At 40.9% G+C, this 18,401-nt stretch overlaps 1 protein-coding gene across 11 annotated transcripts in view; it reads right to left on the bottom strand.

The window, feature by feature from the left end:
• Positions 1–1,007: 1,007 nt before the first annotated feature.
• The window catches only part of ctbp1 (C-terminal binding protein 1), a 341,145-nt gene continuing 323,751 nt past the window's right edge, over positions 1,008–18,401 (bottom strand). For 9 of the 11 annotated variants that reach the window (XM_059650027.1, XM_048532493.2, XM_048532484.2 and 6 more), the window contains 2 exons: positions 10,964–11,081; positions 1,010–5,228 (listed from right to left, as the gene is read on the bottom strand). In XM_059650027.1, coding sequence (XP_059506010.1) covers positions 5,045–5,228; positions 10,964–11,081 — 302 coding nt within the window. In that variant the 3' untranslated portion in view covers positions 1,010–5,044. Of the gene's footprint in view, positions 5,229–10,963; positions 11,082–18,401 lie in introns of all 11 variants that reach the window. The other 2 variants (XM_059650024.1, XM_048532476.2) reach the window with 2 other exon arrangements.

The following is an 18,401-nucleotide window of genomic DNA, read 5'->3' as shown; positions in this document are numbered from 1 at the left end:
CAACTCTAGTCTTTTACTGATCCCCATTTTTTCACCCCACTATCTGCAGCTGTGCCTTCAGCCTTCTGTGCTCTGGAATTCCTCCACCTTTCTGTCTTTTCTCTCCCACATTCCATGCAGACACCTCCTTAAGACCCATTTATGTATCCAAGCCTCAAGTCTCCCGTTCTAAAAACATTCTTTCTTTGGGGCTTGATGTAATTTTCTAACTTGACTCCACCTCTGCGAAGCACCCTGAGGATTTTCTCACCGTGCCCCTAGCTAAAGCGTTGTGAAAATGAAATTTGTTTTAATCTGATGAAGCAGTTTTTAAAAAAATGTAAGAGTAATTACACCACAGTACACAGATGAAATTCCATTTCTATTTTAATGTTGTACATTGTTATTATTTTGAATTAGCAATACTATTAATTGTTAACCATAGTGTATGAAAATTAGAAGGTAGAGAAGTAAAGTTAGAACAAGGGGTTTTTGCTACAGTGGATGAGGATAAAATATTTTGACTTTCAGAGGGTCAGTATTTATGACATATGATCTAAACTAATTGGTAGATGAGCCAGAGGAGAGAAGAAAAGTTCTTTTACACTGCAAGTCATGATCTTGAAAGCACAATATAAAATGTTGCAAGAGGCAAATTAAGAAGTAATTTGCAAAAAGGATTTTGTTTTAATTGGCACAGCTGAGGTGAATGCAAAAAAATAACTGGAGGCTCTTTCAGAATACTAGGATAAGCATATTGGATGTAAACAATCTCCTTCCATGAATGCAGGAGTTATTCTGCAACACAGGCTAAGGAGTGGGGACAAACAGAGTCACCATTGACTGAATGGCGATAACGCATTACGACTGGTCTACATAGACAATATACTGAACAGGTATACATAGACTGGTGAAATGGACAGCAACTTGGCAGATGAAATTCGACTTCAGAAGTTATGAAGTAGATAACTTTGGCAATAAGAACAAAAACACAAGAAGGTAAATAAAGATTATACAGTTTTATGATCTATAATGCATGCTTAAAACAGAGAATAGAAACAGATTCAATAAGAATTATCCAAAGAAATTTAATAAGTACTTGAAAACGTAACATTTCAGTCATAAAAATCAGCAGATAAGCAGGATCAATTCAATAGCTCTTTGATGGATCTGTCACAGACACAACAGGCTGAATGGCCTCCTTCAGTGCTAAATAATTCTATAATTCTGGACAGTTTCCAAATGGGACCTTATAAACATATAATGGGAAAGCTTAGAAATGCAGTGTCAAGAATTTTGTAACTGAGTGAAATTTTGTAATTAAAACAGAAATTATGGAAAGATGCAGCACATCAGGCAGCATCGACAAAAGGAGAAACAGAGTTCATGCTTTAGGTCATTGACCTTACACAGTAGCAAATATTCAAAGATTGGACATTCATACACAGGATCTTTAATATACTTTTGACATACGTAACACAATGGATATCTTTCAAAACGAGGAATTGAGAACGTGGGATCCTTGCATCGAAGAAAACGAAGGGATTTCAAGCAAAAGCATAAAGAAATTTCTTTATATACAGTTTTGCGGTGGAATTCACTTCTAGACTTAGAAAATTACCAAAATTTGCCATCTATATTTTGTCCTGGCCTCTCCTTGGAAGTGCATTCTCTCACAGTTCTACATAGAATCATGGAGGTCTACAGCACAGATAATGGCCCTTTGGCCTATCAGGTTTGTATCAGTCAAAAACAAGCACTTAATTATTCTAGTCCCATTTTCTAGCACTTGTGGCTTGGCATCGCAAGTCTCTATCTAAATACTTAAATACTATGAGGGTTTCTGGTTTATCACTCTTGCAGAAATTAAGTTCCGGATCCTCCCAACCCTCTGGATGAAAAATGGGTTAAATCTCCTGCTCCTACCTTAAATTGATGCCTGCTGGTCATTGATTCCTCCACCAAGGGGAAGAGGTCTCTTCCTGTCAGCCCTCTGCCCCTCCTAATTTTATACACTTCATTCATCTCCACCCTCAATCTCTTCAGCTCCAAGTGAAACAAACCCAATCTATTCAGTCTCTTTTCATTACTAACTCTTCAGCCTCAGCAGTGTCCTGATAAATCTCTTCTGTGCCTTCTCCAGTGTTATCACATCAGTTCTAAAATGGGGATTCCAGAACTGCATGTAGTACTTCATCTGTGGCCTAGCCAACGTTTCAATCAGTTTCAGCATGACCTCCCTGCTCTTAAACTCAATGCCTCGGCTCATAAAGGCATGTATCACATATACATTTGTAACTACTTTATCCACCTGTCCTACAACCTTAAGGGACCAGTTTACATGCACACCAAGGTCCCTTGGATCCTCAGTGCTCCCCAAGGTCCTACCATTCATAATGTGCTCCCTTGCCTTTTTGTCCTACCCAAATGCATAACCTCACATTTATCTGGACCAAATTCCATTTGCCACTGATCACCCCATACTGTAATGTGAAGCTATCTTCTTCACACTTACCACCTAAACAATTTTCACATTCATTCATAAATTTCCTGATCATCCCCACTACATTCAAGTCTAAATCATTTATATATTCATTATAAACAACAGCGCCTCAGTACTGAACCCCAGTGGACTCAGGCTTCCAGTCACAAAAAATAAACACTCCTCAACCATTACCCTCTGATTCATGCTACTTAGTCATTTCTAATTCCAGTTTGCCAACTTTTGGGCTCTTACCTTCGCTATCAAGATCCCACGTGGGAGACGATCAAAAGCCTTGCAGAAGTCCAAATTGACCACATCAAATGCATTGGCCTTATCTATACAATTGGTCAGTTCTTTGAAAAATTCCACCAAACTGGTCATACATGATCTCCCCTCAACAAAACCATGCTATTCTCGATTCATCTCTATCTCTCAAAATGCAGATTAATTCTTTCAGAATTGCTTCCAATAGTTTCTCCACCAGAGTGGAGACTGATATGGCCTGTATTTTCCTAGATTATCCCTTGCTCCCTTCTTAACAAAATACTACTACATTGGCTATCCTCCAGTCCTCTGGCAATCCTCCGGGATTGAATATTATTGCCAATGCCCCTTTTTCCTCCCTTACCTCACTCAACTGCTTGGGATTCACTTCATTCAGACCCAGAAATTTATCTCCTGTTGAGCCTGCCAGACCACTCAGAACCCCTCTCTATGTTAATTTCTTTAATTGCATTACAGTCCATCTCCCCAGCTTCTGTACCAACATTGTGTCTGCATTCACTAGCGAGAGAGACAAAATAGCCCAACCTACATCCTTCATCTCCATGCACAAGTTACTACCATGATCCTTAGCGGACCCTATTCTTATCCTAGTAATCCTTTTTACCCTTAATATACTTATTAAATGACTTAGGGTTTTGTTTATTTTACCTCCTATCATCCTTTCATATTCCTTTTTTCTTTCCCAGCTTCCTTAAGGTTTCCCTTGCATATTTTGTATTCCTCTAAGGTTTCTGATGTTTTAAGCCCTTATTATCTGCCATAAGCATCTTTTCTTCACCTTTATTCAATCCTGCATATCTCTCGATATCCAGGGTTTGCTGGATCTGTTGGCCCCACCCTTTATCTCTATTGGAATATGCTAGCAATGTCCTTTTCTTCTGCCTAAATGTATCTCACTGCTCTGACACGGATTACCTAACAGTTTCTGTTCCAAATCCAATCTGGTCAAATCATATTTGATCTTTTTAAAATCTTTCAGTTTAGAACTTTGATTTCAGACCCCAATCTGTTCTTTTCCATAACAATCTTGAATCTAAGGAAGTTAAGACTGCAGTCTGCATAATGCTTCCCCACCGTCCCCCCCATGGATACTTCAACCACTTGTCCAGCTTCATTACCTAAAATTTATCCCAGGATCACCCATTTCTTTTGGGGCCTTCTACATACTAGCTTTAAGAAGTTTTCCTGAACTCATTTTAACAATTCCATTATCTCTAAACTTTTCACGCTAATTAACCCAGTTAATGCTGAGGGAGTTGAAATCTTCCACTATTATCATTAAACGTATGAAGGCATTATATAAGTGCAAGCTACAGTTGTCAAGTAATCTTGTGGATTTTATTCTGCCTTAAGTGAACCAAGAAATATTTATCCCATTTATCTTAAATACAGTTAGGAAAAAGCAAAAATAGCCTGAGACACATGCCACACAGCGTTTCCTGTCTTTTTGTTTTATTTCTTTAAAATAATTCATACAAATGGTTACAGTCACAAAACATGATTATTTCAACAAAAATATTGCTAGCCTACCACACTGACAGGAATCGATGTAGGCAAAGAAATGCTGCTACTTTCCAGTAGTCTAGTGCCGGTACGCATACCACCAATAATATACATTTAAACTGATGACAGTAAGCATAGTGCTGCTCCAGATGAAACATTGTTTTCAAAATCTCTTTGCAACATTCTCCTCAGTCCCCAGAAAAGTAATGGGAATTCATGCTGAAAATAAAACAATGAATCTAGAAGAGAGTGTTGATCTTACGAGCTGATACTAAAAAAAAGAAAGCAGTTACAAAACAATGTACTGCATGGTGTATAAACACAAAATAGGTGGGAATTTACCTTTGTTTTCCTGAGATGTCTGAAAACAGCCTCTTTTTGGGCGTGGATTTAATGTATATAAAAGAAAGATTGTTTTCTTTTCAAAAAATCAGTTTTACTGAATATCTCTCTTGGTTTCTGTTTCACAGCTAAGCGAACAAACCCTTAAGTTCTAACTGTACACAGACATAGTACATTCAGGATATAATAAACTACTAGAACTTTTCTTGCTCACAGGGAACCCATAAGACACAGAAACAGTTAATCAGTCCACTGGATAGGGACAAGCTACAATTTAACGGAGGAACAAATTTACCAAATTTCTTCTTCTCTCCCACATCTTTAATTGAAGTTGGACCAGTTTCTAAGCTCAGTTATTTTCATAGTCCTCTGTTCACCATCAATCTAATACAGGTCTTTTCTGAGCTTCTGAGATGGTGAAGACTTGGGTCAGGAATGCGGTCCATCTGGCTACAATTGGTCACCTGTGTGATCTCTGTCAGACTCCGGTTTGACTGTTTGTCCTGGGGAAGGGGCGTGTGGTGGATGGGGTACTGTGGAGAGGCTATGCGACAATGGCACAGCACTCGGAACGATTCCTTCTACTGTTGGTGGAAGTCCACTGGGAGCCACCCCAACCACACCTGGTGGATACCTAATGGAGACAAAAATAAACCATGGGTTAGAACTGCAATCTTTCTCAATAGTTACACTCCTAGTTAACGACTCTCTTTAGGTTATCAAGCAGGTTCAGTTAAAACTTAGGAAGGCAAATGAATTTTTGGATTCATTTCAAGAAGGCTAGAATACAAGAGCATAGATGTACTGCGGAGGCTGTATAAGGCTTTGGTTGGACTGCATTTGGAAACTTGGGAGTTGTTTTGGGTCCTGTATCTAAGGATGGAGGTGCTAATCTTGCAGCGAGTCCAGAAAGGGTTTGCAAAAATGATCCTGGGGATGATGTGTTTGCCATATGAGGAGTGGTTGAGGAGTCTGGGTCTGTACTCGATACAACACAGAAGGATGAGGGGGAATCTGACTGGATCTTACAGAATGCTGAGAGGCCTGGAGAGACTAGGAATCCAAGGGCACAACCTCAGAGTGAATGGCTGACCCTTTAGAACTGAGATGATGAGGAATTTCCTCAGAGAGTGGTAAAACTCATTGCCACAGTAGGCTGTGGAGGCCAATGCATTAATGTATTTACTATAGAGATAGAGGCTCATGAGAGAGCGAGTGAATTAAATGAATGGTTGATTTATTATTGTCACTTGCATTTCAGTGAAAAGCTACTGTCACCATAATTCAATGTTATTTTAAATTGTTTAAGGATAAAAAAAGTAAAAAGATATAACTGAAAGAGTCACTACTCTTGAGGTGCCATCTCTTCGCCACCATGTCCTCGGCTGAACCCACAAATTGCCCTGCAACCAGAAGTCCACAGCTCTGCTACCACCACCGCTCTGCCGATAACTAGGAAACCAACACTCGAGGCCTACCAGGACTGCAGCCAGGAGTCCCTGGCTCTGCTTGTGCCTTGATGGTGCCAGTGCCAGGAGTTCCTGCTCTGGTCCTACTGCAACCAGGAGCTCCTGGTTCTGCTGCCGCGCCATGAGTTCCGCTCCACCCACAGATGATACCTTGCTGGTACTGCCTTCTTTAAGAATCCGCTGCTGCAGCACGAACCACCTCCAATCACCCGGTGGATGTCCTTACTGTTGCTGCAAGGAGCTGTGTCAGCTGCCGCCACCTCTGATTGCCAGGAGGCTGCTGCCACTCAACACATGGCCTGCTCCTGCTGCTGTGCCAATGCAGCTGACTAGCCCGTCAAAGAAAGGAAAAACAAAAAGACAAAAAAGAAACAAAAAGAGAAGTAAAAAGGGAAAATAAAAAGAAGGCAGATCGGAACAGATGAGCCACGGGCAAGGGCTTGCACGCAGTCTTGTTATTCTGCGGTCATCTTGATAAAGGTGGCAGGAGAATGGTTGAAAAACATATCAGCAAAGATCAAACGATGGAGCAGATTTGCTGGGCCAAATAGCCTAATTCTGCTTTTATGTCTTATAGTCTAACATAAAACTAACAAACATATGATTCCTCAAATGAAAAAAGATAAATTTCACTTTAAACTGAGCGCTCATATCACCCTGTCAATATGTGACACCATGAGCAGGCCAATGTTATCTAGTTAACTTTCCCAGTCAAATTATCCAGCCTAAAAGCCACAATCATTTACTGTTGTTTTCCATGAGCCTCACAGGCACATGCCTGATAAACTTACTTAGCTGTGTTCATAACTCTTGATGGCACAGATTCTCCAGAGAGTCCTTTGATCAATGTCTTTAAGAAAATCCATTAAAATGGTCTGGCTTAAATCAAACAAAACCTGAAAAAGCAAATCTCCAATGTATCATCTCTGCCTTTAACTTGACTATGCCTTTGTGTCCCATTTAAATATGTTGCTTGTAGAGTCATAGAGTTATACAGTGCACAAACACGTCCTTCAGGCCAACGCGTCTCTGCTGACCAAGTTCACTAAACTGAAACATAGAAACACTGAAGACAGGAGCAAGAGGGGGCCGTTCGGCCTTTTGAGCCTGCTCTGCCATTCATCTCAATCACGACTGATCACACCAATGCCTAATCCTGCTTTCTCCCCTTAACCTTTGATCCCGTTCATCCCAAGTGCTTTATCTAGCTGCCTTTGAATACATTCAATGTTTCAACATCAACTACGTTAGTGACTCAGACTGGTTTTTCTGACTTTTTTAAAAAATTGAATTCAAATTCCACCATCAATTGTGGTGGGATTCAAACCCAGGTACCAGAATGTTTCTGGATTAATAGTCTAGAGATAACACTACTAGGCCATCGCACATCTACTCCCAGTATAAAAGCAAGAAGAACAAGATAGACTTTTATAAAAATTAATCTCAACTGGAGTATTGTGCCCGGTTATTTCACTTTCTCTCCGTTGTCAATTCTGGTGATCAACAAAATAATAGGAGAGAGAGTTTCCTCCTAGTTACACCCTTCTTTCCATTTCACTACAATGGTGAAGACTCAGTAATTGAGGGATTGAGAGTTTGCAAGCATCTTCAGTCAAAAATGACCAGGAGACCTCACCCCAAGGTCTCCACCAGTCAGTTATGATTATCATGAATGGCAGTGCAGGCTTTGTGAGCCTATTCCTGCTCCCATTTTAAATGTTTCTAATATGGATATCCAGCAAATTTGATTTATTTGCACATGGCATTAACAAGTGGCTGGATGAACTGGACACAAGGAAAGTCCCTGCAACACACTAGTTTTAATGTCCAAGACTGGAATACCAGAGCTAGCCATTCCCTTTGACAAGTGTTCCAATGCTGCTTTGATAAAAATGTGGAATTTTCTAGAATGGCCTACTTACAAGGAAAAAGTTAAATTTTCTATCACATGACAAGCCTCCTTACAATCATTAGTAAAATGAGGAATGGAGTCATGAATGACATAACTACTCACTAACAAAAGCAGAAGTTTCTGGAAAAGCTCAGCAGGTCTGGCAGCATCTATGAAGAGAAAATCAGAGTTAATATTTCGGGTTTGCTGATTTTTCCTCAGCCACTGGACCCGAAAGGTTAACTCTGATCTTCTCTTCACAGATGCTGCCAGAACTGCTCAGTTTTTCCAGCAGCTTCTGTTTTTGTTCCTGATTTATAACATCCGCAGTTCTTTTGGTTTCTACTCACTAACAGTCTATTTACCTATGATCAATTAAGGTTCTGCCATCAAGTCAATATACCCAGATATTGGAAACCTGAAACAAACACTGAGAATACTGTAGAAATCGGAAGAAGAGTCATACTGAGCTCTAAAATGTTAATTCTGGTTGTCCCTCCAAAGATGCTGCTAGACCTGCTGAATCTCTCCAACGTTTTCTGTGCTTGTTTGGGGGTTCTGCCATCACTGCCAAATTCCAGACTGGATCACAGTCTCAATATAAGCAACTGCAGATGGGAGGCGATGGTAGTTTGCCTCGACATCAAAACAGCATTTACCTATGAACAGTAGCTAGAATTAACAGCAAAACAGAAATAAACATGTGTTCAAGAGATATTCTTCTAATGAATAAAATCACTTTTGACACAAAGGAAAGACCAGTCATCACTGGCACTGCAAAAATTCCTCATACAATGGTGTTGTGCCAACTATCTCTAGCTGCTACATTGATAAATGAAAATAACTTCGTCATAAGTTTGCTGATAATTATACACTGCGTTCATGCACACATGAGTGAATAAATGAAGAAAGAGTGAGAGTATGTTTGTGTGTTTGCTACTCATGAAAAATAGTGAGGGAGAGCAGGGACTAGAGTGCCATCATCCACCTGCTGCCAATTAACCAGCAATAGGTCAGGTGGAGGTAAGCACTCCTCCCCACAAGCCAACCCTGCCTCTTAACAGGCCAAATAAGGACCATTCGAGTAGCCTCTGGCAGTTTACCTGAACAGGTGGGATTGGGGTAGGGTACTATTTTAATCAGTCCCTGATCGAATGTCAGCGCTCCCTTACCCATGCAAGAATCACCCTTGGAGCAAAACTGTCTGCCTGTCTTCAACAACCACAACCCAATGTTGGATCTGATGTCTCAGATGACTGCTTGGACCACAATTCCAACTCTACTCAGCCTAGCGTGAAGGCGCTGTTACAACACCTCATGGCTGTGCACAATCTTGGCAGTGCCTGCAACTTTTTGTGCTATTGCTCAGATTGAACAGCAGCTGGCACTTCAGTTTGTTTATCACTGGCATTGTGGCATTCCGACAAATCTAGATCAAAGTCTTGGATGATATCCATGTTTGGGTTGACGGGCGGTAGGTAACATTTGTACACGTATGCTGGATAATGACCACAACAAACAAGATAAAGTCCATTCATTACTCCTCAGTTTCTTTGATCATCAGTGACCTAGTCTCCTCTGTTGGCATACTGGGGACTGACTGCCAAAAAGTCTAATGAGTCATATCAACACTGACACCGTATGAGCAGGAGAGAGGCTGGCTGTTCTAGGGCAAATAGATAGGTCACAGTGGCTCAGTGGTTAGCACTGCTGCCTCACAGTGCAAAGGACCTGGGTTCAATTCTACCCTTGGGCAACCGTCTGTGTGGAGTTCACACATTTTTCCTGTATGTGTGTGGGTTTCCATCAGGTGCTCCGGTTTCCTTGCTCAGTCCAAAGATGTGGAAGTTAGGTAGACTGGCCATACTAAATTGCCCATAGTGTTCACGTATGTGTAGGGTAGGTGCATTAGCCATGGGAATGCAAAGTAACAGGATAGAGTAGGGACAAAAGTCTGGGGGTGGCTCTTTCGAGGGTTGCTGTGGATTCATTGGGCTGAACGTTTCTAAACTACAGGGATTCTACGGACCTCACTTCTGATCCCTCAAAGCGTCAATGTCACCTACAAAGTCTAAGTGGAGTATCTGCCACTTACGTACAAACATACTGAAGCAGCTCAAGACCATCTTGGACAAAGCAATTCCACTGATTTGTGCTTCTGCCAATGTTTAAACTTTGGCAAACTTTGGCACACTTTTTGTAAGGGACAAAGTAGCAGCAGCTCACCAAAGCTATTTGAACAGTAATTCATTAAGATTACCATTACATGCATCTATTATCACTGTGATCTCTACACCAAGAACCTGGGCAGCATTCAATACCTGGCTTCCCTTCAAGACTATCTCATTCTGGTTCGCCCTTTCAAGTAAACAGAACAAACTATGCCATTGTTGCTCAAATTTAATGCATAAAACAAAAACATATAATTGAACTAAAAGCAGTTTTAATGAATTGCTGCATAAGGGCGATATAGTTAGAACTGCATCAGCAATACATTATGGTCAATTTTGGTTCGAAGATACATATGTTTGAGGTATTATTGATTTTATGTTCCTTTCAGTCTCTGTGCTATTTGTATGACTAATTTTATTCATTGAGAAATTTGTATTAAAGTAACATGTCTTAATTTTTTTAACATCACTGGTATTGTTTTATCCAAAAGCCATTGTGTAAAGAGCCTTTAATATGAAACCCACTAGGACTCTTCTTACTTATAGGGAGGCAGGGAATAAAGAATTCCTGATCTAGAGGGTTCCTCTTCACAGATTTTCCCCCTGTCATTGTTTACTTCATTACGGATGGAACCTGAAGCAGCTGGGGTTTATGTACTTCTGGCAACTCTTGTGGCTACTTTTCTTGACACTGGTCCACACAACAAATGAGTTACTGAATCCAATTTCACAACTTGCCATGGTTGGATGTGAATCCAGCATTACAGCCATTGCACTAACAGTCAGTGGTAAATGTCACCTTCATCAACTAAGACCTCGCCTTCCCCACAGTACTTACCTATAGGCAGCACCATTTAGCTCTGGGTGAACTACTGTAGGATCCATTCCAGCCCAGTGAGTAGCTGCAGTCAGGTAATCTTTATTAATACAATTTTTCAGGCTGTCTGGGATGCGACCTAAAGGAAATGCAGAAGGCTTGTTTAATGAACTGGCTCATCCAATTGCACAACCAAAATGCACATCTGAAATAAAAGAAACTGAGTGCAAGAATTTACCAATTACTATAAGTTAGCAACGTTTTCATATCTGGCACCTGCTTCATTAGATGGTTCACACACCTGTCAAATGTGCACATAACATTTTCTCTGTATTTTTATATAAACCAGGGGAATGATGACTACCGGTACTCCTGGTGCCATGTGTTATTTGCTCTACCAGTAAGTGGAGTGTCATAACAGAACTGCAGGAGTTCAGATTCCTGGGAAATCAGAATCAGTTCTGGGTGAAACAGCCTGTATGGCCTGGACAAGTTCCATCTGAACAGGGTTAGGTTTTTAAACGGGAATGTAATAAAAAGCTAAGTACAAGACATGAATAAAATTAATTGGCCAAGTATTAGAGAGTAGCCAGGACAAGGTAATGACAAGACAGAATTTTGAATGCATGTATACGTTTTTGACTTTGCAATTGAGAATATAAAAATACCGCTATTCATTCAGACCACTGCTCCTCCACTGACTTATTCATAGCTTTGAATATGGACTGCATTCAATATACAATTTCCTAAAGGGGCCTTTTATTTGAAAATGGACATGTACACAAGTGATAGTAGGAGCTGCTGATGCTGGAGAATCTGAGAAAACACAGTGTGGATGAACACAGCAGGCCAAGCAGCATCAGAGGAGCAGGAAAGTTTGGCGTTTTGGGTTGGGACCCTTTTTCAGAAGCCATTTCCGAAGAAGGGTCCCAACCCAAAATGTCAACTTTCCTGCTCTTCTCATGCTACTTGGCCTGCTGTGTTCATCCAGCTTCACACCATGTTTTCTCATGAACACAAGTGACTTTTGCAACATCTACCTCATGTCTCCATAAAGTTCAGACCAGCCATGATCATATTAAAATGGCACAACAGATTTGAGAGGCCCAAAGGCCCACTCCCAAGAGTTAAACAAATATTGGTGGGGTTCAGCTCCTTGAATGGTCATACCGAGATGAAATTCCAATATCCCTAAAACTCAAAATCAGATTTCTGGACACACAATTTCCAAGTTTGATTCTTATCAGAACAGAACTTCAGAAACCAACTAAATTATGAGCAGGGGGTAATGAAAAGCCATCATCGGACAGCAATGACTTCAACCGAGGAGAGGGTTCAGAGCAGGTTTACCAGGATGCTGCCTGGACTGGAGGGCTTATCTTATGAAGAGAGGTTGACTGAGCTCGGTCTCTTTTCATTGGAGAAAAGGAGGAGGAGAGGGGGCCTAATTGAGGTATACAAGATAATGAGAGGCATAGATAGAGTTGATAGCCAGAGACTATTTCCCAGGGCAGAAATGGCTAGCACGAGGGGTCATAGTTTTAAGCTGGTTGGTGGAAAGTATAGAGGGGATGTCAGAGGCAGGTTCTTTACGCAGAGAGTTGTGAGAGCATGGAATGCGTTGCCAGCAGCAGTTGTGGAAGCAAGGTCATTGGGGTCATTTAAGAGACTGCTGGGCATGTATATGGTCACAGAAATTTGAGGGTGCATACATGAGGATCAATGGTCGGCACAACATTGTGGGCTGAAGGGCCTGTTCTGTGCTGTACTGTTCTATGTTCTATGTTCTAACCGTTTTGAGTCGGTAACAGCAGTTGATATGACAAAATCTTGCTTTGGATCTCAAATTCTTTCATCGCTCAAACCAAACAGAAACTGTTTAGTCTGTGCAGAACCCCAGATGCGGGGCATCAGCAGCAGAAAAGGCATTAGACCCACAACTTTTTAAACCTGGAGACTGCTGCATCTTAAATGTCTCCCAGCCTGGCTCTTATTCCAAAACCACTTGCACAGAAATTTGAAGAAGGCCCAGTAGACCTAAAATATTAACTCTGCTTTCTCTACACAGATGTTGGCAGACCTGAGTTTTTCCAGCAATTTTTGTTTCTGTTTCAGAAATTTGACTTCTTGGTAAGCTACCGTAACTTCAAGTCGTGCTGGTTAAGTCAATCACTTCAAGGTGAATCCTGTGACTACTCTGCCATAGGACCCTTTATTTGAATCCACTCAGTCTGGCCTTTCTTCAACAGGCCCACAACAATAGCTCTATTCTCTTATTTACAATTTGTAGAAGTATACTATCATCTCTAACTGTGCTTTTTTTGAGCAGACGCATGATCGTTAAGTGACGGACCTAGTGTTATGCTTAAAGGTGAATGTGTGCACGAATAATCCTTTATTTAAACCCACAAAAGCTTGCTGCTCGTGGACTGTTTAAAAAAAATCCACACACACTGGGGTTGACAAACATTCATCTTTTCAAAAGCATACTATTTACACACAGTAAGGGAAAGGAACTGAGGGCGCAGTTCTAATTCATCAATGTCCATAACACTGGATATACAATGACCCTGTTATTTTTATGTAAGGAATCAAAATCAAGTGTGGAATTCAGGCATGACAGAGTTAGTGGCTGGGGTATACTTACATCAGGCACATACAACCCAGACGTTAGTAAGTTTATGAAATATTATCTTGATTTTCAAGTTTTATTTAATATTACTCTGTGGCTAAATAACTACTGCAATTTAAGGAGCAGACTTAGTTTCATGAGAACTTCACTTGCACAGCAGATTAAGGGGCCTGAAGTTGCAAAACTGATTTACAGGAGGATTCAATTAAAGTGTGCCCGATGCTAAATGTCAGTGTAAACCTCAGAATCAGATTTTCATGGCAAAGAATGAAGCCATTTAGCCTGTTGTGTCTTTGCTAAGCCATTATAAATCTAAGCCAATTCAGTTGAAAATGGGAAAAAAATGCTGGCACAAAAGTGGGGCAAAAATATACAACAGGATGTAAGACGTGTATACACAAGACTGATAGCAGAAATAAGATTTTCAACACAGCACACATAATCTGCAAGTTCACCTCAGAGCGAAGACGACAGTATTTTAACTGGCCTACGAATAAAGAAAGGCAAGAACAAAGGCAGAAGAGTATCTTTAAATTGAGGCATGATAACTAACCTAAATCTGGAAGATATCAAACCAACAGTAAAAAAAAGAAAAACAACAAAGTGGTGGAGATGAATGAGACACTAGAACTTGCTTAGTTTTTATGGGGTCGAGGTCCCGAAAATGAGCTTAAAATGTTGTGAAGCTGATGAACACAGCAGGCCGAGCAGCATCAGAGGAGCAGAAAAAGCTGATGTTTCGGGTCGAGACCCTTCTTCAGAAATGGGGGAGGGCAAGGGGATTCTGAAATAAATAGGGAGAGACAGGGAGGTGGATAGAAGATGGATAAAGGAGGAGATAGGGTGAGAGGAGACAGACAGGTCAAAGAGGCGAGGTTAATGCCAGTGAAAGTGAATGTAAGTGGGGAGTTATGGAGGGGATAGGTCGGTCCAGGGAGGATGGACTGGTCAAGGAGGCGGGATGAGGTTAGTGGGTAGGAGATGGGGGTGTCTCGACCCGAAATGTCAGCTTTCCTGCTCCTCTGATGCTGCTTGGCCTGCTGTGTACATCCAGCTTCACACAATTTTATCTTAGATTCTCCAGCATCGGCAGTTCCTACTATCCCTGAAAATGAGCTTCTTGTTTTGTGTTACGAGGAGACAAAAAAAAAGCCAACAGTATGAAGACAGAGCACTTTGGTACCAACATTCAAAGAAAAGGAAGACATTTAAGATTGCAAAGGCTCCCAATAAGTTAAACTGCTACTACACGCCATCAGGGTATGAGAGCATGTTTAAAAAAAAAGTCAAACTAAAAATATAGTGGAAATCCATAAAGATCAGTTTGGATTTATGCCCAGATGATGACCACTGATCTCATTTTTATTTTGAGATAGGTGACGAAATATCAGGAAGGGCAATGCACCTCAAATCAGTACTTAACAAGTCTAGAAAATATTTAGTACACACACCAGTCTGGAGATGTACTGGAACTCATGAAGGCCTTGAGGATTACATATGATTGTTAATGAGCCTGTACAGGGAGTTCCAAACAAAAATAAGAAAAAGTATGCGGAAGAGTAAGCGTTGCAAAGTCAAAACTGGATTACACGAAGGATTAGCACGGAGTTTCTTCCTCTATCTAACTTTCATGCACATCCTAGTAAGACCGAAAACCATTTTTAAGACATTGGAGCAGAAGTAGGCCATTTAGCCCACCGAGTCTGCTCAACTCTTTATTGAGATCAGATCTGATCTAATGATCCTGGACTCCAATTTCCCACCTTTCGCCAATAACCCTCAATTCCCTAAATGATTAAAATGCTATCAGCCTCGAATATACTTAACTATCAAACCTTGACAAACTTCCGTGGTGAAGAATTCCACAGATTCTAATGGACCAAGTAAGAAAGGGAAAAATCATGGTCAATGATGTTTTCAAATGACATTCAGTTTTGTCACTGGGATGGTGAAGAGATCACAGAGAATCTACAAACTTGAAGTAAAACCTAGAGATCGAAGGCTCAATTTATGGCTGATCTGTTTGAATCCAGGCAAAAGAATCAGATTTAAGATGTAAAAATCATGGAATAACATGTAGAGAAAGTGAGCATAAGACATAGGAGCACAATTAGGTCATTGGGCCACCGAATCTGCTATGCCATTTGATCATAGTTGATATGTTTCTGAACTCCATTTTCCATCCTTATCTCCATAACCCTTCATCCACTTAATTATTAAGAACATTAAACATATCTCTTTCTTAAATACACTCAGTGACTTTGCCCCCACAGCCCTCTGCAACAATGAGTTCCACAGATTAACCATTCTCCGTCTAAAGAAATGCCTCCGCATTTCAATTCTAAACGGATGTCTCTTCACTCTGAGGCAGTGTCCTTGGGTCCTAGCCTCTCGTACCAGTGGAAATATCTTCATCATGTCAACTCCATCCAGGGGTCTTAGTGTTCTGTAAGTTTCAAGATCGAGAGCCCTCAAACACTTCTCATACGACAAGCCCTTGATCCCTGGGATCATTCTTGTAAACTTCCTCTAGCTCTCTCCAACGACAGCACACCCTTCTTTAGGATATTGAGCTCAAAACTACATTCAATATTCCAAATGTGATCTGACTGGTATCTTGTACAGCCTTAGTACTACATCTTTGCTCTCGCATTCTAGTCCAGTTGAAATGAATGCTAACATTGCATTTGTCTTCCTAACTACCAACTGAACGTGTACGTTAACATTAACAGAATCCTGAATTAGGACTCCCAATTCCTTTTGTGCTTCAGTTTTCTGGCACTTTTTCTATTTAGAAACTAGTCAATGCCTCTATTTCTCCTCCTAACCTCACACTGACCTCTGCAGAATTCCAGTAGTCACTGGCTACCATCTTTAGCCCTACTCTCTGCGTTCTACCAGTCAGCCAATCCTCTACGTCACTAGCCATGTAATGTGCCCCTAACATCATGGGCTCTTCGCTTATTTAGTCTTCAGCCTCCTTGTCAAACCCAAACAGACCACATCCCTGGCTCTTTTTAATCTAACTTGCTGGGTAGTTTAAAGTAAGCAGGGTCAGTAGCGGCAGAAGATGGAAATATGGATATGGATGTTAAGCAATGGATTAGCTCTGGCTGGTGTATTTGGAAGTGCAGTGGTGTTATGGGATGAAAAGTATTGCTGAAACTGAAAGGAGGCACCTAAAAGATAGTTAACAAAAGGGCTTTCAGAAGCTGCAGGAATGTGGGTAACATCAAGATGAGAGTAACATCATCTGGATACTAATGAGATTCAGATGCTGCGGTGAGTTGAGGACAGTGCAAGGACTAACAGTAAAAGGACAAAATCAGGAACCAGAACATCAAGAGGTTATTAGAGATTGTACACCAAAGATGTAGCAGAGAGCGGATTGAAATTACGTGTTCACTTACTGCAGACAGAGATGGAGAGTAAATGTGGTGAACTGAGTTAAGTATTGGAGATGAGACAGCTCTTAAGAAGAAGAAAAAGGCCTAAGACCGCTGGAAGACACAGTGGCAAGAGAATTAAAAGTACTGGAATTGGTGACAGGAAGAAATAGAAAAGATTGCTCAATTGGCACTGACATGATTCCAAGCACAATCTGGCAAGGAAGAGAACAATGAAGAGGACAAGCTTGGACATCAGTGGCAGAATTTTCAGAGAACATAAACATAGGAGGCAATGATGAAGAGGACTGTCAGCAATATCATTAGGACAGATTGGGCAGTGCATTGGGCAGACAGTGCATTGGGCAGAGAGATGTTACACAAAAACAAATGCAGTTCAGTGAGTCATCAGATTTTAGAAGGACAGATGGTGGTAAAGTGAGAAAGGAATATAGTAGCAGAAATTTACAAACAGATGCAAATAAAAGTAGTAGCACAAGTTCAGTTGTCAAAGGTATAATGCAAGTTTTGTAAGCAGTTATAGTATTCTGTTCATTTTCGGATCCCTTTCAGCTTTGAACAGGATATTTGGGTAGATACAAGAGTAATTGCTTTCGGTCAGACAACAGACGACAGAGTCTTTTACATAGAGAAAATATCAAGAATGTTGATAAAGATAAATTAGGAATAACTTATTTCACTGGTTAATGGATCAGTAAGCCCACAGGAATAAAATTTAAGATTTTTTTTTGTAAGGAAGAGATTGGACTTTTTATTCCCCCTTCAGATGTTCGTTAGAATAAGGAACAATTGTTGATGTACTTTCAATTGTTGATGTTGTCTCAGATTCTCCAGCATCAGCAGTTCCTACTATCTCTGAAACAATTTTAACCCCACTGTGAAGCCTCTTCTAAGGATGCCTACCCTGAAGAAGTTACCCTCCTCCCTCCAGGAAAACTTCAGTGGATGTCTCTCACTGCAACCCTCTTGTAACCTCTTCGGCCTTGAAACTGCTCAACCACGTCCTGAAGCAAACCAGGTAACTACAGCCACATCCACCTTTCTTAGTACCTGCCTACGGAACCACATCGTCCCCAATGGACTACAGTTCACATTCAAGCCTTCCCAATTTTGCCCCAATTGTGACAATATCTACATTCAGAACACTGAGACCCTTCAGAAGCGTTTCTTCCGGCGACTCCTGAAACACACACTGGCAGCAATATGCCGGCATTTCCTGGCACTGCAATCCAGCCTACCCAGGTCAGAGCCTCCCTCTCTCAGGCCTGCAAAGGACCTCTCCTGTTTTTTATTCTTTGTAGGATCGACAACTTGAACTCTCAGCTTTAGTGGACACAAATAACCATAAGTACAGTAAACTTACTGGTGCCTACCACCCAAAATGGAGTTCTTCCACCTCCCAAAACCCCAACCCTACCCA

Source organism: Stegostoma tigrinum, chromosome 1 (genome assembly GCF_030684315.1).
Source record: "Stegostoma tigrinum isolate sSteTig4 chromosome 1, sSteTig4.hap1, whole genome shotgun sequence".
Classification (NCBI taxonomy): Eukaryota; Metazoa; Chordata; class Chondrichthyes; order Orectolobiformes; family Stegostomatidae; genus Stegostoma; species Stegostoma tigrinum.
The sequence above is the reverse complement of the archived record's forward strand: the minus strand, read 5'-3'. Positions and strand labels throughout refer to the sequence as shown.